The sequence below is a fragment of the Liolophura sinensis genome, chromosome 9 (assembly GCF_032854445.1).
Source record: "Liolophura sinensis isolate JHLJ2023 chromosome 9, CUHK_Ljap_v2, whole genome shotgun sequence".
In the NCBI taxonomy this organism is placed as follows: domain Eukaryota; kingdom Metazoa; phylum Mollusca; class Polyplacophora; order Chitonida; family Chitonidae; genus Liolophura; species Liolophura sinensis.
Genome location: NC_088303.1, coordinates 9097162 through 9121195, shown reverse-complemented (window position 1 = coordinate 9121195; position 24034 = coordinate 9097162). Strand labels below are relative to the sequence as shown.

Genomic DNA, 24034 nt, shown 5'->3' with positions numbered 1-24034 from the left:
GTAGTTTAGAATCGTTGTAAACGCCTCCTACATATACATGTACTCCCTACAAAGTGGTTGGCAGCGATACTGAGTAGTCCGTCTATACCCGTCCAAGTAGACATCACTTCAGTATGGCTAACTGGGTATTGTTTTGCTGGCATGAACTCCTCTATAGACAGTTGGTTTCTATGGGTCTGGTTGTTCAAACCTGAATTAAAAGTTACGTCGGCTGTCAAATAGAAATTGTCAAAGCAATGTAAAATTTTTTTATATACTTTAAATTAAATTACATAAAAATATAAATTTTAATAGTAAACAGAGCTATTTTGTTAAAAAAAGAAGTACCAGTAAATAAAATTTGTTCCGATGGGATGAGAGATAAATAAAATACATGAAGATATGATAGATTGTTTGTCACTGTGGAGTCCGAATTACTGTTCGGATTCACAAGCGGCTGTATTTACGGGACTAAAACATTGGTCCCGGATATCTTGCGTAACCAAGGTCTTGTTTCGTTCAATATTATTCCCTGATGTTGGGATTGTTCTTCGTTCTATGACTACAAGTTTTAATAGTAAAACCTACTACTAAGTTGTATTCAAAGTTGACTGCAATCAGATGAACCTGATCAACTAAAAAAAAAGTCAAAACCAATGTGTTTTTAAAACGTATTTGTAATTTTTTTCGTAAAAACACATGCACACAGATACATCAACTTGAAGTTGTTTTTCGAATACGGCAAACATTCGTCACACATGTGTCACACATCCGTCCCATATCTGTCACAAAAAGTTAACGTCTCCAAAATGCGTTATAGGCGAAGCTTTAACCCAGTTTTATTAGACAGTGTTTCAGTTTTAAAATTTGAGCAAGAGGTGTAGAAATGACCAAACGTCATGTTATTTGCACAATCTTTTAACTGATGCTGGTCCTTTCCTGACGCTTGATCAGGGTCTACAGTTTTGTTTCAAACAACGCTGTGACACCATTGACACGTTCCCCTCCACATTTCATGGAAACTGGCAAACTTGGTACCGGTAACTTTTTAGTATAACTCGATAGATAACAATCAGACAGAGAGACAGGAATGTGACCTTATAGCTCCTCAGTTCGGGGACGAAATAAGCTGCAGAACAGACACGGAATGCATTTGATGCACAAACAAATACTGACACATCCAACAGCCTTATACAATCTTCCGTTAACTCTGCTCTCTGAGTCATGACAGATTGCATTTTCATCCATCTATATAACGGATTCATCCGTAATCAGTAATAGATCAATAGGTTACATCGACTTTTTACAAAGGTTTTCTCTGAAGAGGTCTGTTGAATGCCATAACTATAAACAGTGCTGATGGACGTTTGTTCAATGTATAGTCTCAAATAATTATCTGTGGTACTTCTCATGATTTTTCTCATACTTTTGTGGTATTTGTTCTTTGGGGACAGGAACTCACCACAAGTATTAATTAAGCCAGAACAAAAGGTATACGTGGTCATGCATGAACAGTCATGTTCGGTAATCTGATATTTCATACTTTATGGATTTCTTTCTCCAACAAATAGTTTTGTATTGAATTCTCACATTACCTTTTATCGTCACAATTACAGCGTCCTATCTATACAAAGATCAAGTAGAATGCTACCACTTAAAGTCAATTCGATGTACACGCAGGTAATTATAGTCATCTCGCATTTATGACTCGGCACATGTTTAATATTTCTACTAACATCACTTTTATTATTTAATTATTTTGTGTATCAAAATTAGTATATGATATTTAAAAATATTATTTTTCGCATATTTCCGATTAATTATCCAGCTGTCATTCACAGGTTTTTTCTTCCAAGCTAAAGTTAGTCCAGTATTAAATAGAAATTTTATGGGAAGAATATTTGAGAACAATACAAAAGGCGTTATTTTATGTCTTAGTGTGAACACTGATTGTACGATGAAAACCTTACTAAGTGTGCCCATGTACTAGAGTAAACCTGTAAAGTAAGGTTGACAGATATATTATATACATGAATGCATTTGGTATGAAAATGGGAAAAAATGGCACGCATAAGTTATTATTACAAGTGTACTCGTAGCATTAATGCTTTTATAGACATTTCCGTTGCGATCACCATTTGATATGTCTCAAACAATACTGCGGCAAACTGGATATCCATAACATTATATACATATATTAAGAGTTTGACGACTTCTTTGGTGGAAATTCTCCTAAGCGAAAAAGGTTGTTGAACATATAATTGAATATGTAGAAGCCAGCCTATTCCCCGCTGCACCATAACGAATCCCCAAATACTGAAATAATACAACTGTTCATTATAGTTGGCTACCAGCTATCTGCAGCCTGCTACTTTTTGTTGAAAGAAAATGGAACAGGTAGTCTAATATTTTGACCAAAGCTCCTATACGTGTACTGACTTCGTTTATTTCTCTGCCAGGTATACAGCTGGTTACTTGTCCAGGGTAGCCATTTGAAAACCGTACTGAACACCCCACCACGCAACAGGGCCTACCACTTCGTCAGTACGAGTACCACAATGTTTCGCTCATATCGCAGCAGCATCACTGCACCCATGCCCCCGGCGCCAACATCACACCACAGCCAATGTACAAACAAATGACCTGTTAGCAATGTTCCTTCTTTCAGAGAAGCTTAGCGGATGCTGTAGTTCAACTTCATGAGTCAGACCTTGCCCTCGTGCCACTACATCAACGGCCAGCAATGCGAAATAGAACGGATGTCAGCAGGAGGACCGGCAATGAATGGGTGTAGAGGATAGGAGCACTGGAAACTCGGCACTTGAGGTCGTCGTACCTGGAACAACAAGAGAATTAATAATGGACATGTAAACCACCGCTGAAACCATTTTCCCAACACCACAATGACAAGGAAATCCGCGTCAGCTTAAGAACACGCTTGGGTCGCCATGCCCTGATATATAGGCTTTGGGATGCAATATGTTCGCCAGTTACCAAGGCTGTTCTTTTCCGACCCTCGCGTGAAAAACCCGGGTCGGGTCATACTTGCTGCTGCCTCGCGTGGCGCTCGGCACTGAGAGGTCAAAGCATGACAAAAAATGTCTTCGGAAGGATACTTCAGTGACTGCAACACTTTGGCGGCACGGACTCCCCCTGCCACAAGAAGACACAATAAAAGTCCATACACCTAATGATTCCTCGTCGTCATATAACTGAAAAACTGCTAAGTGCGACGTTAAACCCCAAGCATACTGACAGGCATTCACGTGAAGTCTGTACTGTCACTGGTGTCTATAGCATTAGTATACATACTAATGAGATCAGAGAAATATCATGCACACCATGCACAGTTTCAAGTCGAAACTGCAAAACTTTTCTTGGGTTTTCTTATTTGTTGCCAGCATCAAACTGACACTGATCGGCTCCTTACCTGCTAAACAGCCCTTTCTGCTGCTTCTCATACTCGTTTTCAAGCAGCTGGCCCTCTATCCACATCTTCTTATCTCTGTGAGGGTACTCGAACCCCGGTGCGCAGTTACATCGATACCCTCCGCCGATAAACTTCAACCCTTTAATCTGGGCACACTGTAACAAAGGGCATATTGTATCAAAGGGTACACTGTAACAAATGACAATCTGTAGCAATCGGCAGTGCAACAAAGTGCTAAATGTAGCAAAGTACACATTGTATTAAGGGGAGCGCTAATACAAATAGGGCACTGTTGCAATAACTGTAATGAAGGACAGTGATTTGCAAAAAGCACGTATCGTAAAACACGCAAATTAGCAAACTCACACAGCTGAACAGTAACGTAAAACAGGCGAGAAAGACATATCTCAGAAGATACCGTAGTTGTATAACTCATTTACATCCAGTGACTTACCACAGTAGAGAGTCCGTCGCATCGGGCCGTATTTTTGAAAGCGTTGGCCACATAGAAGGGCTGAGGACACTGATATATGTCAAGGTCATCCAGCTTCACGTCCACAGAGATGACCCCTCTGAAAAGTTTAGATATGGAGATTATGCGTAAAGTTCGTTTTTTATCAGCCAGAGTCACAAGGATCCGCATAAGGAGCTCTGTCGGTTTGTCAGTGCGTCTGTCTGTCTGTTGCGTCTGTCTGACTATTGGTCAACCTCGTTTTGTTATTATGGCATATTCATATTAAAGGAAACCTGGGTTCATAAAGACATCTGTTCCTTGTGTTGTCTTGCAGCTATTGTGAATTCCCGCTTCTTCTTCTTTTTTCACGACAGTATAAAGAGTACAAGAGACAGCTCATAATCATAATTTGGCTACCAGGTGAATCAGTCATTAAAACGTTTTTCTCCGTAGCGTGTCAAGAGATTCTACTTTAGTTCCCATTTGTCATCTCAGAGGTCTCAAGAAGCGGAATGGCCGCTTCCTTCGTTGGTTGCTGAACTATTTCTCAGTTGTTCGTTGTGAAAACAATAATCTGCATTCAACTGAATCTGTCATGTGACAGCAAACTCAACAAATCCCCTTATCAATTTTGAACATATCCTTTTTTATATTCACGTTTTCCATGTAGGTTTCCATTTTTAAAAAGTAAATCATCAAAACAGATCTACGGTGGGTTATTAGTGCCATGCAACCAATGCGGTCGCTGTGAGTTCAAGTCCAACTCATCCTGACTTCCTTTCCGGCCGTAAGTGAGAAGGACTCTCAGCAACCTACGGATGGTCGTGGGATTCCCCTGGCTCTGCAAGTTTCCTCCCACCATATTGCTGGCCGCCGTCGGATAAGTGAAATATGCGTAATGAGTATGGCGTAAAACACCGGTCATACCAGTTTCATATAGGAATTGTTTTTCACGAGGAAAATTTTTTTTTCTTTGCGAGGAAATTTTTTTTTACATGAAAAATATTTCCACCGTATTGGAAATATTTTCACCACGGTGTAAATGATTTCTACCACGGTTGAAATATTTCCACCGAGGCATTTTTCATGTGAAAAAATAATTTCCTCGTAATAAACAATTTCCTCGTAAAAAATAATTTCATATGTAAAACATTTTCTTCGCTAAAATGTAAACCGATCAACTAAGATTACTGATAAAACAGCTTGATACGCCGCCTTACTAGCAAAAATTCAGAAAATGCAAAAGTAATTGTATCGCACTGATAAGCCACCTTACAGATCGGTACTGTTACCTGAACTGCAGCCTATCTCTTAACTGCGTTCTCCCGAAAAAAGGCACAGTGAAGGTCATGACCCAGTCATCAGTTATGCCGTCACACTTAAAATACGGCCGGCTCCATCGACCGTGTTTCAGCTCTGGTGCTTTGTACGACATCGGAAAGTACTCAAACCGCTTATGTCCCGTTCCATTCACGTCTGATCTTAAGTAGGGTCTCATTTTGTACTTAACCAAACCCTCAAAGTTTGTCTCCCATCTGTCCTTCATAGACACAAACCAATCCTGCGTTGTGTAAGGTGTCCTAAGCCCAGCCCAGTCGAAAGCGTCGTAAGTTGATTTTACTGTTCGAAAAGCGTAAGGCCCGAAATACTCGCGTGTCGACCCATCCGAATTTTCGAAGGAATTTCTTTCGAAGAAAATCCCACTGGACCACAGGCGGTAATTGGACATGACGTTAGCGATGACTTCTCCAAACATATGATCAACATGAAGATGTCCTCCGCTTCGGATATCGCCAAAGTTCTCGCCATAGTTCACATTTTGAAGATAGTTAGAGAGGAAGTGGGCAAGGCGCAAGGCGGTACGTGCCTCGGCCTCAAACTGCTCGTCGACGCCGTAAGAGACGTCGCCCGGAAGCTGTAACTCTGTTTCACTACGACCGCCACAGTTCGCAGCCGTGACGGATTTCTTCTTGCGAAAGATTCTGTCCATCCGATGGCGTTTAGTTTGATCGAACAGCGATCGTTTCCGTCTCACGCGTCTAGAAACTGACCAAGTCAGATTTCCGCGATCATTTTCTTCGCTGAAGCGATACATCAGCTGGTGGCTGTGGACGATCTCGTAATGAGACACCGCCGTTGTAGTTTCATGAGAGGGACCAACCCGAAAGTGACGTGGCATGTACCGGCGAGAAAACTTCAGCTGAGGTCCGAAAGCCTCTGCGGTCAAGTTGATCGATCTCAGTCCTCGGGTTTTCACGATATCTGTTAAATACGCTTGCTTGATTCTTGATACTCGTCCCATCAGCACATCTCTGTCGTATTCAATATTAGGAAGGACCTGGGCCCCTGTTCAAAACAGAAATGAAGATTTAAAGAAAAGACAAAAATAATATAATCTTACACAAGTTATTTGGGAAGAGAGATGAAATTCACCGACATTTTTCGGAACTGCTTGGTAACGCTGTACAAATCAACTTCTAATAAGGTATTTTTGCGAGACCATTGGATGTGCCATGTTAGAGCGACCGGAAACTCAACGCACATATAGTTAAAAGGATAAACAGGGCTTGGGTGACATATAACCGGAAACAGACGCCTTCTCGGGTTTTAGAAATAACTCCTGATTAGATAACCCTGACAACATGACGGAGCTTTCGATTGTCTCAATATACATGATTCTTATTAGTATGAACTGCGATATCTAGGTTATGCAACATCACAAAAGCAACGTTATGCTGTTTAAAATATGGGACATTTTATTGGTGTATATATACATTTGGCCTCGTGTTGTCTTTTGTTTAAGAGAATTTTTATTCACAGTAATATAAAATATAAAAACTTTACTGTACCATTAAAGGCATACAATTTAAATCGTGGATAATGGAGTTTCTGAAAGTGACACATTAGCTCACTGCATGACATCAACTATATAGTTTCCCTTTAATAATTAAGTGTGCGTTATATTCGTTAACGAAGACCACATTAATTTGTGGAAACCGAGAGGAAACCACCACACCTTGCAGTGTGATACACTGTATATGAAATGATGAGCCCAATTGGTGGTACCACGCGAAATCACGAGTAAACAATCGCATCTGACAAAACTTGGATGTGTATGGATACATGTATATTCCAATAAAACCCAGTGTCCTCAAACCGCAGCCAACTCAGCGGGAAGTGAATTGAAACATTCGGTCTGCATGATCGACCAAGTTCAAGTGTTGCTCTGTATATACCAGGCCGTTTCTTCCTGGATATGAATGGTGAAATAAATCTCAAAAATACACACAATTGTCAGAAGATAACTTTGGCCGTAACTTGACAGTGTATACTACACACATACAATGTGCGCGAGTGAAATACACAACACAAAAAGATAAAGGCTTTAGATATGTGATAAAAACTATCGTTTGCGAGATAACCACTACATGGTCTATAATAGATAGGCAATATTGTACAGGATATAACTATATAAGGCATATCGTTTAAGAGATAATCACTATAAGAGGTCAGCAATATCGTAAAAAAATAATCACTATAAGAGATCAGCAATATCGTAAAAGAAATAATCAGTATATGGTCTACAAAAGATAAGCAATATCACATAAGAGATAACTACTATAAGGAATAAGCAATATTGTATAGGAGATAACTACTATATTGTCTATTAAAGATAAGCAATTTTCTGTAGATGATCTCTAAGCAATATAGTATAAAATATAACCACTGTATGGTCACTAAAAGCAATATCGTATAATAATCTCGAGATGATGTATAAGAGATAACAACTATATGTTCTGTAAGAGATAAGCACAATATGAACTATACGAGAAAAGAAACATGGTGTAAGAAATAACCACATATTAACAGGTCCATAAGAAATATCGTATACGAGATAAGCACTATATGGTCTATAAGAGATAAGAACATCCTATAAGAGATAATCACTAAATGGTCTAGATAAGTAATATTCTATAGTAATATTCTATATCTAGAGATAATCTCTAGATGATCTATAAGAGAGAAGCAATATCGTATAATATATAGCCACTATATGGTCTATCAGATATTTATTTATTTATTTAATTGGTGTTTTACGCCGTACTCAAAAATATTTCACTTATGCCACGAAACCGGGCAAAACCTGGGGGAAACAAACGACCATCCGCAAGTTGCTGAGAGACCTTCCCACGTACGGCCTAAAAGGAAGCCAACATGAGCTGCACTTGAACTCACGGCGACCGCATTGGTGAGAGGCCCCTGGTTTATTACGCTGCGCTAGCGCGCTAACCAACTGAGCCACGGAGGGCCCTGGTCTATAAGAGATGAGCAATATCGTATGTAATATGCAATATGTCCGAAAATAACAGATGCAGTCACCTACATATTTATAGTTGTATTGAAGCGAACTCGACATTGTTCGTTTAATGTGAATTAAGACCGGCTGTACTATATGCAAACAAGCTAAAGTGAAGGGTTTCCTAAAACTGCAGTTTCATTTACCTACATGCACATATAAAGGGAAGACCAGAAATCAAATAAGACTTCATCTCACTCACAGTCGACAGAGTCGCACTGGTAACTGTTGTTGTATTCATACTCCGTGGCTCGTTCCAAATCCACGCCTTGAAACGGTGGGGTGACGTACATCGGGTACCTGTAGCCTGGGCGACATATACACACGTATCCACCCCTCTTAAAGCCGAAGCCCATCTTATGCTTGCACTGCCATCATAACATAGAATCACGAATAACCATCAATACCCGAACTAAAAGTTTAAAGTATGTAATTATATGAAAATTTTATCCTACCCAACATTCTCTTTAAAAGTTGCAATCATTGTAAACAGAATGTTGGGTGGAATAAAATTCTAGCGGCCTTGAGTTGACAAAACAAATTCCAGACATGGCAGAAGTTGATTTGAGAGGTCCGATTCCAAACTTTAAACGGCTGGATTACTGTTGAAAGACGGCTTTGACATACTAGTATTACATTTCGGCCGTTTTAGGGAATCGGTGGATAGCAAAAATTAGGTAGGGTTCGAGCCGGTGTTTTTAGTAAAATTGTCGGTGGAAGCCTATGTGACCGGAGCTGAGCGTTACGGTGGGAACGTTACGATGGGCTATCTGTCACGGTCTAAAAGGAATCATGCGTTTTTGCAGTACCCTTCAAGACCTTTGTCCGCGATAAACCATCGCTCTTTGGCAAGTTACTGACGAACTTTTTCACGTTCATGTGACGTTGAGATATCCACATCATTTTGGTGGAAGCCAAGTGATCTTCAACTAACGTTAGGCTGTGCAAGACCATCTCAAAAGCTGATACAGATTCTAGATACAGTTTCTCGTGTACCTCCTGACGTCCTTAATAAAGGTACTTCATTTTATGTTTTCTCCGCCTTTATTACTCACCATTGTCGTCTTCGTTTTACACCTGTCTATCCCAGACAGGTAACTCGGACCAGGATTACCAACAGCTACTGGGCATGCGTTGAAATCCAGTTTGTTAAAATCAGTGTCTATAACAACCAGAGCAGTGATCCTACAACCATAGAATATAATATACATACAGTAATTAAGTCTTTGATGAACTGGACGAAGCATGGTATAAACCCACATTTATCCTTCTCAGGGCGTCATTGTGTGATACACATACGGTACGTAATATTCAGTGAAACATGAACATTCAGCCAGTACTACGAAATGTTTCGAAATAAAATATATACAATATTTAATTTTGTTCTGAAAACAGCGAGATGCATAGCAACTTATTTGGATGAAATCCTCATTTTCATTATAGAATGGTAACCGTGGCCACAGACCTTTTATCTTGTCTCCATTCTGTTCCGCGGTTAATTTTGTGTATTAGGTTATTAATATTTTCATTATAAATAATAATCCAAATTCTACAGCATATATCTGCAACAGATCTGCTCTCAAGCGTTCAGGGGAAAGAACAGTGCAGTCATCATATTTAGTCGAGCAACCCCCCACAAAAGTTTAGGCTAATACGATCGCATAACATTTTGGACTCTTCCAGTTTCAATCATGTCGAATGAGCTTACTCAAATATACATTTTTGTCACGCCCTCAGAATCTGTTGACTGATATTTACAACAAGTAACTGTACCACTGGCATGATTCGCTCTGAAGGAAATGTAAAGAATCAAATAAAAAAATGTTTATGGCAACATTCTATACCTGTACTTTGTACAGTTTTAATTGCTATTTTTACTCTTTATTCTGCATGCCTTAATTCTGTAGATAGACTTTGATGTTTTCTAAAATAAATAAACTAATCTAAGCTAAGCTAAACAGTGAAATAGTGACAAAATGAGCATAGCTCATTAGCCGAAAATGTAATGTAACACATCTGCCTGAAGATGAGACTTCGCCTTGAAGTTAAAGTTTAAATGTTAAAGAAATGAATACTAAAGGACACAGCAAACAATGAATATCAATGGTTCATTCTATTGTTTCTGAAAATGATTTTTTATCACCATCCAAATGTTCTATATCCCCACATGTTCCTCCGCCAAGAGCATAGAGATCTTTATCACGACAGAGCGCGTTCTTCCATTATGAACATGATAACGACTATACATGATACCAAAGTCATACATGTAGTTGGTATACATTTACTCTGTATTTGCGTGTTGTCAGTGGAGAGATGTAGAAGATATACACAGACACATACAAGGGACTAAATGGGGTGAAATTCAGAGGGAAGAAAATCAGTAAAACGATACCAATAACCTATATATTTTCCTCTATTAGGTAAATAGTGTAAAATATACATTCCAAATCTCCAAAACTAACGACCGAAACCTCGCCCTTGAACAGTATCTTAGCGTGAACAGCACGATATGTAACACAGATTTAGCTGTATTCAAGGTGTCATGCGCTGACTTAGCTTAAAAAAGCCGGAGAGACAAGGAGGTTTTTCTCAGGCACGTCCTAAGGGGTATGTTACCCGCCTAAGGGGTAGTTCAGGGGTTCTACAGAGGTTATTTGTATTATTTTACCAACATATATTCCTTTCTGAAAGCTGTTTTCTTCGGATTTCATGACATTTTACCCCACATGTCTATCAGAGTTTCGACAGAATGGAAGTTTAATGTTGTATTTGTTAATAAAAACACACGCCAGTTCAGATCCATTTGTGTCGAATTTCAGCATGAGATATTGCCTTGACAAATAAATTACAGAACTTGTTCTGTCTAGTTGTGTAATAAAATACCCGTAGAGGATACGCGTCTTTTGTCCTAACAATGTCCTAGAAATAGTGCATCCCTCGTGAACATGACCCCTGGGTAAGGGGCACTTCTTACAGCGATATACTATGTCAGATGGTTACACGGCGGTTGACTCAACAACAGCCCGTGTAAAACTCCGTATGTCGGTTATGGCCACAACGGGGAATATTTTAAAGCGTATGTAAGCTTCCCAGTTTCGTGAAACATCCAAATTTTACGTGTACATCAGTTATATCGCTGTACAATATAATGTATGAATAGTCATTGCCACTAAATGATAACAAACAAATGTCTTGCGGAATAGTAGTCTCAGTTATTTAAGTACATATATATGCTTAAGCTTTTACTCCGTATTCAACAATTTTTCAGTTATATAACGACAAGAAATCATTAGGTGTCCGTACACTGTTTCTTTTTGTGGCAAGTCCATGCCGCTAAGGTGCTGTCGCCACTAAAGTATCATCCGGAAGACATCAGATATCAGATCACACTCAAACACATTTATGCTGACACTAGAAGCACCAGCCTTGTTTCCTTGCTTTATAACCCCAGAGTGCTGAGCGCCAAACGAAGCAGCAATAAGGACAAGTCATTTAAGTATATACATAATCCACAAAACGGTATTTGACAACTTGCAGCGATAAAGATCTACCTACCTACTTACTTATTTTAATAGCGTTTCACACCCAAAAAGTTAATTGTGACTATTTCGCTTATGCTACTGTGATCATCTATTAGGAGGAAACCGTCTCTACTACGGTCTCGCGACAAATTACCAACAAACTTTTAGCGCGCAACAAAGGTAACCCGCAACAAGAGTAACACCCAACAAGATAAACGCGCTACAAAGGTAACCCACAACAAGAGTAACGCGCAGCAAGATTTCATACAGCATGCCCTTCAAACAAAATGCTGGATTTCATCCAAAAAGTACAAATCCGCATTATTACTTTTCACCAAGCTACGTACAACATTTCCTAAATATTTTGAAGGTGTTACCAGTTAAGCGTTAACCTGACACTATAAACGTTTTCCCACCTCCATCCATGTACAACTGCCAGAATGTTGGCCTTAACATTACCAACGTTATTTATAACATTTCAGTATTATGAGAGTAATGAAGCTTTCAACATTGATTTGACAGAAAACATCCTTCTAAATGCAGTCAGTTGTTTCAGGATTGTCTGATGTAAAGAATATGAAACTTAACAAAAATACATTGGATGTATAGGCCAGCTGTTGTCTCGGTTGAATCTTGCGAAATTTCTACTAGTTGCAACTCGACAAAAGCACGTGTCAAGGCTTAGCGGATATGGTTCAAACGGCTATGCAAGATACACTGTTTTGCGTTTCCTGTACATGTAGTAAAAGTGAAAGACAGCACCGACTAATGTTTATGTCCACTGAAAGGCTACCTTTCAAAGTATCTTAAAATTTTTTTCAACTCAATAAAAGTTTGGTGAAACTTTGTGTTGACACAGCTTCAGTGCGCCTCCATTATCGACAGGAAGGTGACGTCAAGTTTACTCTAGCTCTCTAACTTCGAAGGTATTTCAGTATTATAATCAAAGCAGTAGTCTATGGCAGATAAATGTTGTGGACTTCGGCGATGAGGGTCCAATAAATAGCTTCCTCAGAAACTGGACACACTGGAAGGATATTTCTTCCACCGCTTGAACTGTTGATACAAGTAAGCCCGCTTGATGCATGGCCGGGATATTCCTGGTTCAGGTCGTACCGTCCAGAGAGGTTGTGCTGGTTATTTTGACCCATATTAAATGTATATAAATTACGACAGGATTGTCGTACAACTAGATTCATGATCAATTCTGAAACAAATGGAAATATATTTAAGCACCAGTGAGGCTGATCTAGGCAGTCGACTGTCGTTGAATTTTATGCTTCGGTTTTGTGGTGGTGGCGTCTAAGATGAGAGCTCTGTTGACCTGGCTATCGCGGACGTTAGAGAAAGCACCTCCGCTTGAACACGGCGTTTCAATAATTTTAGTATATTTTATAAAACAAAACGGGAAAAACCCATCACTTGTATGCGAGAAAAGACAAAGGAGCAAAATTTAAATTCTTCACTTCTAATAAACTTAGAGAAAAAAACAATATATCATAAGGAATAATTAATTTTAAGCACTGTTCGGTGAGATTCCGTTTTGTCAATCCCAATAACCTCCGGCATCCCTAATGAATTTTTCACTGACCCTGATACTTGTTATTTGGAAACTGCCGACTAAACGCTAAAAAGAACGACAAAAGATGTATTTGTATAATTTAAACAGCGCGTCTAAGTAGGCCTAGGATCTATGGGGACATAAATGCGGTTTTGTAGTCGAGACATTATGCTATGACATAACTTTTGTGATGCAATCGTTGAATATTAGACGGCTTGTAAATAAATTAATTAACGTCTGTGGTGGACCGTAACTGATACACACCTATCCCACAACCCTGTATGAAATGGCCCTTCGGCTACACGTAACTAAATCCTTGTAAACGATTTCAAAATGATATCACATACAGTGGTTCTGTGTTATAATCAAATAATATCATGGAGAGAATGGGTACAGACTATGTCACAGCTTAGGCCGCGCATTCTGATAGCAACGTATTTCATTGGATAAAACTCTCAGGATGTCTGCCTCGATTAACACCAGCGATTTGTGCAATATTGTCATATTGTTCTACATGTTATTCGGTGAAATTTCATTGAAATAATAAAGTATGATACTTTTTAGAAAACTTGAGAATACTGCTTTCGATAGAAATATGTTTTAGCCAGGTGCTGTCTTGTCCTTTAATCTACTTGCTATCAACCAAGATCACATACATTCTACTGATCGATGTGTCAGATCGCCATGATCTTAAAGAATGAACGGATTTCGGCATAATGTTAATAAGAACAGTTGCAATAAATTAGGGTTTATATTTCTTGGCTTTTCTTCCCTGGCAGCTTATAGGTACATGAATACCCGGCTCTTTCTATACCCTCTCATTTAGATAGACGACATGAATTCTACCCTTGATTTTACATTGTCCACACCCACATTTACATACATGCAGGATATATATTACCAAGAATGCTATCCTCCTGATTACCCACCTGAACATAAATTCTAACCTTCAAGTGGGTAAATGACCATCTTGGTTTCGTGACTAACTAAGCACTCCCATGCATGTCATCTCAAACTTATCGTTCACCTCCCGTACACCTTAAAGCCGTATTCCAAGTTAGTAGTCGTAAGATCCAAAACAAAATAAAGCATTCATTACCAAAGGAACGTGTTATATATAATATATTTATTTATTTATTTGATTTGTACTTTACGTCGTACTCAAGGATATTTCACTTCTACGACGGCGGCCAGTATTATAGTGGGAGGAAACCGGGCAGAGCCCGGGGAAAACCCACGACCATCCGCAAGTTGCTGTCAGACCTTCCCACTTACAGCCGGAGAGGAAGCCAGGATGAGCTGGACGAGCTCATAGCGACCGTATTGGTGAGAGGCTCCTGGGCCATTACGCTGCGCTAGCGCACTATCCAACTGAGCCACGGAGGCTCAACCATAATGTATAAATAGTAATTAATAAAGCTGGAAGAGTAGAATATAGAAGCAATAATCACTTTTCAATTACCCATGTTCGGGAGAGGTAGGTGCAGGGTCAATCCTGGGTCGAGTCACAGATAGATTTTAAAAGAGGAAGTTAGAACTTGCTCGCTTGGCGCCCACTATTAAGGGAAAAGTGCAACGACTGGATGACCTGTATCAGTATAATGACTCGGGCGGGGCGCCTTACTTGCCTTCAGTAAGACGTCTCAGTGAGGCAGCACTAGATAAAAGAGCGGTGGAAATCCGTCCTGCAACAAAGAGGCACATTACATGCACTGTAAGGATTCCTTCGTCGTCATATATCTGAAAAATTGTTAAATACGACGTCAAACCTCAAACACTCATTCACTCAATTACGCATGCATGCGGGAGGATTGCAGGCATGACTTCAGATTCAAATTTCAAACTGTTACTCTACGAATAATTCCAATGTCAAATACAAATATAGGTACGTGTATACATCTCTGTCGCGATTTGGTCGCAGCTGTCCTTGAAATCACCATGTTGATTCAATAGACATAAATACTGACAAGTCTCCTATAACACAGCGTATAGCGGAATTTTATATAATAACAACTAAACTTCTGAATGGTCTGTTCCAACAACAGTGCCAATCTCATTGGAGAACGGATTTGAAGAAATTTAAGGGTGTTTGGCGAGATGTTAGAAATGAAAGGTTTCAGAGAAGTCCAAATCACATGTATAACTGGCATAAATGCTAACGGTACAGAATTCGGACAGGGACAGAGCTCTAAATACATTATATTCGGTGAATCCATAGATATATATATATAATTTAGGATCTATTTTACGTTATACATAACGAATGTAACCTTGCTACACTCAAAATATTAATCTGTTATATTTAACACAAAGTTTGTTGTCTGAGTGATAGTAGAATGTCTTCTGTTCTTATAACACAATTTTGTGACATATTCAACACAATATCCTGTTGGTCTAACAGAGTGGTTACGTTGAATTAACAGAATATTTGTGTTATATTTAACAGATTAATCTGCCGCAATAAAAGAATATATTCTAGCATCACTCAGATAGCAGACTTTCTGTTAAATCTAACACATTATATTTGCAGCTGAAAGCAATTATGTACAAAAACTACGCAAGACCTGTTCCACGGACACACGTTAATTGTAAAAAGCTTTAATTGCACATGCAGGAACTTTAACGTGTACCTTGCATACATCATCTTTATGTGCCTACACTTTAAATGTGTGTCACAACGTGCACCTATGTGTATGTAGACTATGTGTGTATGTATGCTTAAGATTTTGTACGTATATGTGATATATACACACACTGTTTACATCGGGAGCCAGGTCGGGCCATATCAAAGACATTAAAAATGGTACTTGTTGCTACCTCGTTTGGTTCTCAGCACTCAGAGGTTAGAGCAAGGAGACAAGACTGGTTGGCCCAGTGTCAGTATAATGTGACTAGGTGGGGTGTCATGTCTGGTGTCTTCGTCATAATACTTTAATGGCGGCAGCACTTTGGAGGCATCGAATCGCCCTGCCACAAGAAGACACATTATATGTACACACACGTAATGGCGCCTCGTCGTCATATGACTGAAAAATTGTTACGTACGACGTTAAACCCCAAGCCTTCATTCATTCATTCTACGCAAACAAGTGTGTGTACAGAACCGTGCATATTTGTTTTACGAGAGTGTTAGCTATACCCGTTTTGAAAACAAACATTACAGTATAACGTAGATCAGATTTTCCAAGTTAGAAACAAGAGAATTGGTTGGATTGATACATTTATGACCACTAACAGTGAACACTCTGGCAACCAAAATAAATTAATTTGCTCAGTTCAAGAATTACTACCTGTGTCTCATTTGCTATTCCCAGTGTTTAAAATAGAAGAGTAAAGCAATCGACAGGATTTCTTGTGAATGAATCTCCTCATACAATTTGGATGGGATTTTCGTAAAACTTGATGACCAAGATGAGGATTATCTGCGGATATGTATGTGTTGTTGGGGTTACACTGCAGCAACTATTTACGGTTACCATCCTTTCAACGTACAATCTGCATGTACGGCGAGGATTTTTGCAAAAAATCCATGCTCGCTAATCAAATCACATTTTCTGCATTAATAAGAATAGTTCCCATTATTTCCTTTTAGCAAATATTAAGCCTCTGTGTGTATTTGTAGTGTTAAAATGATTCTAAAATTTGAAAATGTTATAATGTGACCCGTATTACGAATTTAGGAACTTCCTTACCCAGTTTGAATAGTAACGCGTGAACAGACGAGACGGACATTTTGTGATAGGTAATTTTTGGGGCTATTGGGCTGGATTTGCCCTGATGAAGAGAGTGAAGGTGTGGGGTATCTTCTGTTAATTCTTGTATAATTTGTTAAGAGCTCATTAAGTTTCATCTATATAGATGCTGAATCATACATGTACATATAATGTGTTTAATCATCTGGCTTCATCTTTAAGCCGATTGAGTCATATCATAATGGTGACATTCTCTATACTCGTGATAAATTTGGTGCGTCATAATTTTAAAATAAACTAAGCGAAACGGATACAAAAACATACGTTAAGCTGCTGGAAAAAATGTGTAAAGCTGTGGACCGATAATCTGTGGGCTGTAAATGAGACATATGATACAGAGATTAGGCTAAGTGGTAAATGTGGATGTATTTATACCGTGTCTGGATGTATACACGGTTTAATAAAAGCGCTATTCTCGTATATATTATTCGTGTCTGCTCTACTTTGGATACAAGAAAATGGAAAATGAATAGGAGCGATGTCTCTGTCTCAAAGAAATGTCACATTCAGGAGGTGTTCGTGGCACTGTTGATAGCTCACGACAGCATACCATAAAGTGGTCGTTACTATGTCAACGACACCGTCACGTGAACCAAACAAGCATGTCCATGTACATGTGAACTATATATACCGTATAGATACGAGTGTCAGGGCTCTGCACTATAAGGAAAGAACGGAACAACGGAGTACACGTCACATTTGAGTACAGGTCTCCTTATAGTAATAATATATCAGTATGCTTACGTGGCACGCCTAAGATGTGTCCAATTGCTGTAACGGGGCATGAAGTCAACTATTGGAGAATACGCACTGACGATCCATTTATTAGCCTGGCCACAGTCGTAATAGGGTCTCGTGAAAAGCACGGGCAAGGCTATGTCTTTGTCCAAAGCGCCAGGTGAGGCGGGTCCGAAGAATGCCGTACCTTCATACTCGTCTGCGACGAAAGTTCCTGTGACATCGGAGTATTTTATGCCCACGCTGTATGTAAACTTCGTGACAGTGTCCATTTTCGCATCTTTATCCGGAAGCCACCTAAACCCGGTGGAGGTACCCGTGTACCACGGGTTCATTTTAAACGCGTCATGAGTATAGTTGCTGCCTAGCCCGGCCCCAATGTCCCTGACCATGGCTACCCTTTTGGTCGGTTCTCTAAGCCAGTTATCTTGATCACCGTAGTCATCCCATCGCCAGGATTTAGGTGCAAATAGCTCGAGAGTTGTGTTGAAAGGCAGTGTGACAAACCAGTTGGGATAGGAAGAGTTGAATGCGAAAAACACGGCGCTTCCGTTAATCATGTTAGGGTTAGCGTTGACGTCAGCAGTGGCGCTCATGTAATAGTACTGCCAGTCAGGCTGGTAAGCAAACTGCTCGGTTTTGTTCAACTTTTGGAAAATAAAACTGTAGAAGAAGGCCCTGTTGAGTGCCATATTGTGCATATGGATAAGCGTCGTCCGATTCTGGTACCAAGGTTGGGTCGGCAGTTGGTTGAATTGCGGTTTTTGAGCCACGGTCGAGTCCGGAAACATCAAATCCTCTTTCATCTTCGTCATGCAGTTTTTGGAATTAACAGACGTAAACTTTGTGTCAATTTCGTCGTAACTGTCCCACCGCATCCATCGAAAAGGTCCGTTGGATCTGGTGTCTCTCAGAGAACTCAGCTGGTAAACTAACACAATCACCGTGAACAGCCAGAGTGCGAACCCATCCATTTTGAAACAAACTTTCACTCAATCGTCGACTTGAAAATTCCAATCCTTGTTTCAATTTACCTTCCCGATTGACACCGGCGACAAAGGTGTGTCGTTACATGAAAAGCTTCTGCGCCCAGTGCAGTTCCAGGGGCCCACCCGTCTCCGCTCACGACACATTGAAGCGATCGTGTTCGCTTTTCTCCGCTCTACAAACATAAATGTGATTATGCGAGGTTACAGGCGGTAACAGAGAGGCTGTGTGTATACAGGTATTATAGCACTGGCCTTCCTTCTGTCAATAGCCTAACCCCTTCAGACTTAACCCAGACGCACTGGTCAATTCCGACAGCCTTATACCCAGATGCCGATCGCTCTCCTCGAGCCGGTAGCGGCCACATTCTTCGTCTGCTGCCACGACAGATGGCATTTAAACTGTCGTCGCGGGCTTTTTTCTTTTCGAATTCAGGTACGCTTAGTAAAAATGCGTATCAGCATATGGGCCAAAGGGAAGGACAGCGTTAATACGGGCAGAAATCACCCCGGCGTGAAATTGGGACCGTCTGTACTGGGCTGCTAGTCACATATATATGTGAACTGTACCCGTCAGATAGTGACCGACGACGAATTCCACACTTTTACAGCAATGTATTGCCATAAAAAATTTTAGCGGTAAAGACTGTGTGGACGTGATGGGTTTATGCATACGCCTCTAGAGCTATTTGAAAGAACAATCTGAGCTTTTTATATTTGCTTAAAAAATCTGAAAAATTATCATGCTATGAATACATTATGTGCCGCGTATAATTTTTATAGAGTTGGCAATTCTGGATGCATGTGTTTGCATGCAGTTTTCCCTCGTCTCTCAAGGTCCGGGTTTGTACATATATACCTAGTTGGCTAGAATCCAGAAATGATACATAAGCGAGCTATCGTATGGTAAGCACGCTCATTCGAGAAAGGATGAGCTGCCTTGCATCTGACATGCTGTTCTGTTTACAAATAAGATCAACTATGACTTGATTAAAGAAACAGTTAATTCATGTTTGATAAATGACATATAGCACTTAAAGGTTATATTAATATAATAAAAGAGCATAAAGAGCAGTGACAACAGTGTTATAATTGGCAAATGGTCACACCTGACCAGTGAAATACGGTCTGTTGTCAATTAACCTCAGTTAAAGTTTTATTCTAACTGTTCATGGAAATGCTTAAGTATTAAATTACACGCCCCCGGTGTCCATTAAGGCTTAATGAGAATAAATCAAACAAAAATGCGGTGATGTTAATTGGAATTTATTAGACGTCACTGGTCTAGGATTATTCAAAAATGTGTGTTGTCATCATAGTTAAGATATAATAACATTAAAACAATGCAAATGCATATAGCCGTATGTATTATAAGATACACATATACTTGAATCAAAAGAAAATATTCTGACATGTTTGTTTTTTTTACTTCCAATTTCAAAATATAAATGGTAAAAAACGTGTTGTAAAGTAAATTACCAGTAAGTAATTCTCATAACATGCTAAGATGTTGGCTCCCGTGCATTACAGCTCTTAACCATGTTCATCGTTCTTACACATCCCAAATGTTGACATCTCAGCACCTGCGTTTTAAGAGTGTACATCTACGTGCATGTACATGTATATTCTATGACTGCATTTACCTTTGAATGTTTTGTCAAAGCTGTGACAGGAAGTGGACAGATTTCTGCAATGCACGCGCAGAAAATGTGAATGATTTGGCTGGGGGGTGGGGTGGGGGAGTATTAATGTGGTCACCGTATCTGTACGCATAGTGCACGTATACATGACCTCCCGCGCATTCATCCCTCGTTTTCTTTGCCTTGGCTTCTATTATACCTATTCAGCTCATGCGTATCAGGTATAGAGTTGTATTAACAGACAGTATGGACAAGCTGACAGGTGAACTATATATGAGTAGCATACATATAACAACACAGTAGACCTATAGCAGCCATATAGGGTCATATAGGCCTGCGCGTCCGTGTTCTATACTGCTTGCACCAATTATGGTCGAGACGTTAAAATTGACGATATGCTTCCTCGCATTGCAGTTATATAGAATAAGGGCATAGATAAAGTATATCTTCCATTGACCACACTGCCTTAGTTGTGACCGCACATAATCGTCTTGTTACCCTATATAAGGTGTCACGGTGAAAGATCGAGCCACGTCCCATGCTCACTCCTTTGCACTTTGAATCGCACTATCATATACCTGAATGGTCAAGCCAGAGACGTATGTACAGACAGTTTATCCAATGAAATTGACGCTCTGATTCTCTATCTCAGACGTTATCTCATATTTCTTTTATTCTACATCATGCCCAAACTAAATACTTGTGAATTTGTGGCGTACATCTCAAAATAAATCTCTCTGTATACTTGCAAGAGCTTAACTGAAAGCTCTTACCACCATAAGGTAAATAAAATATCACTAGCAAGAAGGCTAGTGAAACAGCACAGTCCTGGTACAAACTTGTTTAATAGTTCACTGTAACTTTTACCGAACTTTTTTACAGTAGGCTACACACTAATACTATCAATTTACTGGCGGCACAACAATATCACCGGTTAGCTTTATTCTTGGGTGTACATATTTTAAAACTTCTAATTTGTTAAGATTTTCGGTGGACGTCGTCTGGAAAGCTTTATTTATTTATTTTATTCGTGTTTTACGCCGTACTCAAGAATATTTACCGCGGCGACCAGCATTATATGCATCTGGAAAGGTGTATGAGAATGAGTAAGTGCTTGGGGTTTAACGTTGTACTTAACAATTATTCAGTCATATGACGACGAAATAGTAATTTGAGTGCATGTAATGTGCCTCCTTGGGACGGGACGGATTTCCACCCCTCTTTTATCTATTGCTGTTTCACTGACACAGCTTACCGAAAGCAAGTAACCATTAGGCTACCGAAGCGGTCTATTCAGTGTTGAAGAACAGCAGCTACTCCATGTTGTACCAACAGAATACTGTTGAGTGAATATACAATGGGTTGCATGCCTGGAACTTGCCTGAGGAGGCTATTTCAGTGTTATATTGGTAGAAGGTAGTAGTCTTAAATGAACTTGATGTAAGACCACCAAAGCCGCCATTCGAGTGTTGTCAGCCGCTGATTGTCGCCAAGACTTGAGAGCAGTCTGGATGAAGGAATATGAGGCGTTTCTTGTCCGGTACGTGACTGAGACAGAATCAACATATCAGGAGGTATTCGTTTGTGAATGATATGCAAACTTTCATTTGCCCGTGGTTAATTTTAATGGTAGGCATGCTGGATCAGGAGTTTAAACTTAACAATGGTTAAATATGAATTGTTATTGGTCTCATATAGCTAGTTTTTCGCATTTTTTACAACAAACTTCAGCGAAGTAAAAACGTCGATCGACTGAAGTAGACCTGTATATCATATGAAAACCATTTAAACACTGTCCAGAAAAGTGTTTGTTTTTAATATTTTTTTCCACTGGATAAAATACTTTTAAAACATCGAATTCTACGGTAATTGTTGAGAATCAATGACGTCATATCCATATTTTTGCTTGAAAATAGTTCGTTTCAAGGTCCATTCTGTGAATACTTTCATACATATGAATATGTACACGCATATGCATTAAGTCTGTGTATTACAAGGGGCAAAGACCTCATGTGATGTTACTGTTTTCAATATCACGCGAATATGATCAGAAAAGATCACCGTAGAATCCAAAGTTTCAAATGCAACTTACTTTGTGGGGAAAATTCTAAAAATAAAATCTGACTTCGAATCGACCCTGTTTAATGGCCTTCCATCTGACATATACTTGGTTGGGTTTTTTTAAGCTGTACTCAACAATATTTCATTTATTGCAGCCATGTAGCATTACATATAATGCGAGGAAACATTACATATAATGCGCGGAGAACCCGGGGAAAACCCATGACCCATGGTATGAAGGATGCTACCAGGCCTTTCAATGTACAACCGGAGAGGAAGCCTGCATGGGTTGGACTCAGTGAAGCTCCTGGGTTATTGTGCTGCGCTATCACGCTAACCACCAGGCCACCCTAGATATGAGTTCACACAATTTCGCATCCACGCTTATTGTCAAATGAGGAAAATAGAAGCACAAGCACTCATATTAACGCTAATGTGTGTACAAGCCACGGAAAATTCTTGTCATACGTAGATTTACACGCGAGTGGCAAACCATATATATTTGTCCTTGAGTTTATTTTATTCCGATTATAAAACATTTTAAGTTCATTTGACATGGTCACCCCTTATATATGTTTGTTTGCCTTAATGTAAGTCTGTTATAGACTATATTTCAGTGATCTTCATTCGCCACGATATGGCTGGGAAATTGCCCATGTGGCGTTAAGCCATAATCATTCATTCAGTGATCTTCATCATGTCATCATAACGATTAACTAGAACTGTATGCAGTTTCGCGGTTTCCAAGCACTCTACACGAACGGTTTTCAGCTTCTGTGTCATACAGTGCAGACATAGCGACATGACAATGTTTTCAAACGGTCATTCAGGAACAATGATTCTGGTATATTATGATCCACAGCCCGCCTTTTGAAATCATGGACAGTTCAGCCGAGTTCAAGGGCATCTAAATGTCTAGTTACCCTTATGAATGGGCTTAAATTTAAACCCTAAAATTAATTTCTTGACTGTATATCAAAAAGTTACAAACATAGACAAAAAAAGAAAGAGAAAGTAGTACATACATCATTGGAGCACCCGAAATACACTGTATATCAAGTCATATACCCGACCATTGGGGAGCTTCTAAAATTTTCACACACCGAGCAGGAACAACAGGCTTCAGCTAGGAAGAATAATAATTATTGCAGTTGTCCCAAAATGATGTAAGAAATAGCCAGATATCATATATGCAAAGTTAATTTTAAACCAAGCTCCCTACAGATGAGAAATTTAGCACAGGTTATTGTGACCTATAAGCACACGTGCGTGACGAAAACAAGCTAGGACATCGTAGCCACTTTCGTCAAAATGGGTTCTGACTACACGTCAGAACAAGGGCTCATTTCCACATTCGGAATGGCTTTTACTTCGACAAATCCTTAACAAATATATCCCGCCAAAGGGTGAATCCTCGTGACGGCGTCTGAAAAAGGTTCGAGCATATATTAAAGCCAGGATGCTCATCAACAACTGACGTCATAAATAGATACGTTTGTAAGTATAGAAAGCTCCGGTCATTTGTTGGGGCTAGTGTGTTTATAGTGCTTAATTA

At 39.5% G+C, this 24034-nt stretch overlaps 1 protein-coding gene across 1 annotated transcript; it reads right to left on the bottom strand.

Moving 5' to 3' along the window:
* Positions 1-732: 732 nt before the first annotated feature.
* Positions 733-19195, bottom strand: LOC135475343 (uncharacterized). The gene is made up of 7 exons (XM_064755201.1): positions 17799-19195; positions 9276-9405; positions 8423-8588; positions 5156-6209; positions 3864-3981; positions 3410-3564; positions 733-2815 (listed from the first exon to the last, which is right to left on the bottom strand). The coding sequence occupies exons 1-7, from the start codon at positions 18764-18766 to the stop codon at positions 2710-2712; spliced, it is 2697 nt and encodes an 898-aa protein (XP_064611271.1). The 5' UTR covers positions 18767-19195; the 3' UTR covers positions 733-2709.
* Between the last annotated feature and the right edge of the window lie 4839 nt (positions 19196-24034).

What these genes read in the sequence shown, in the direction of transcription:
- LOC135475343 (XM_064755201.1), bottom strand. Translation starts at nt 18,766, where the DNA reads ATGGATGGGTTCGCACTCTGGCTGTTCACGGTGATTGTGTTAGTTTAC. An exon ending in ACACATCTTAGGCGTGCCAC is followed by an intron (nt 9,406 to 17,798) that starts GTAAGCATACTG and finishes CTATGGTTGTAG; the next exon opens with GATCACTGCTCTGGTTGTTA. An exon ending in GTAAAACGAAGACGACAATG is followed by an intron (nt 8,589 to 9,275) that starts GTGAGTAATAAA and finishes TTATGATGGCAG; the next exon opens with TGCAAGCATAAGATGGGCTT.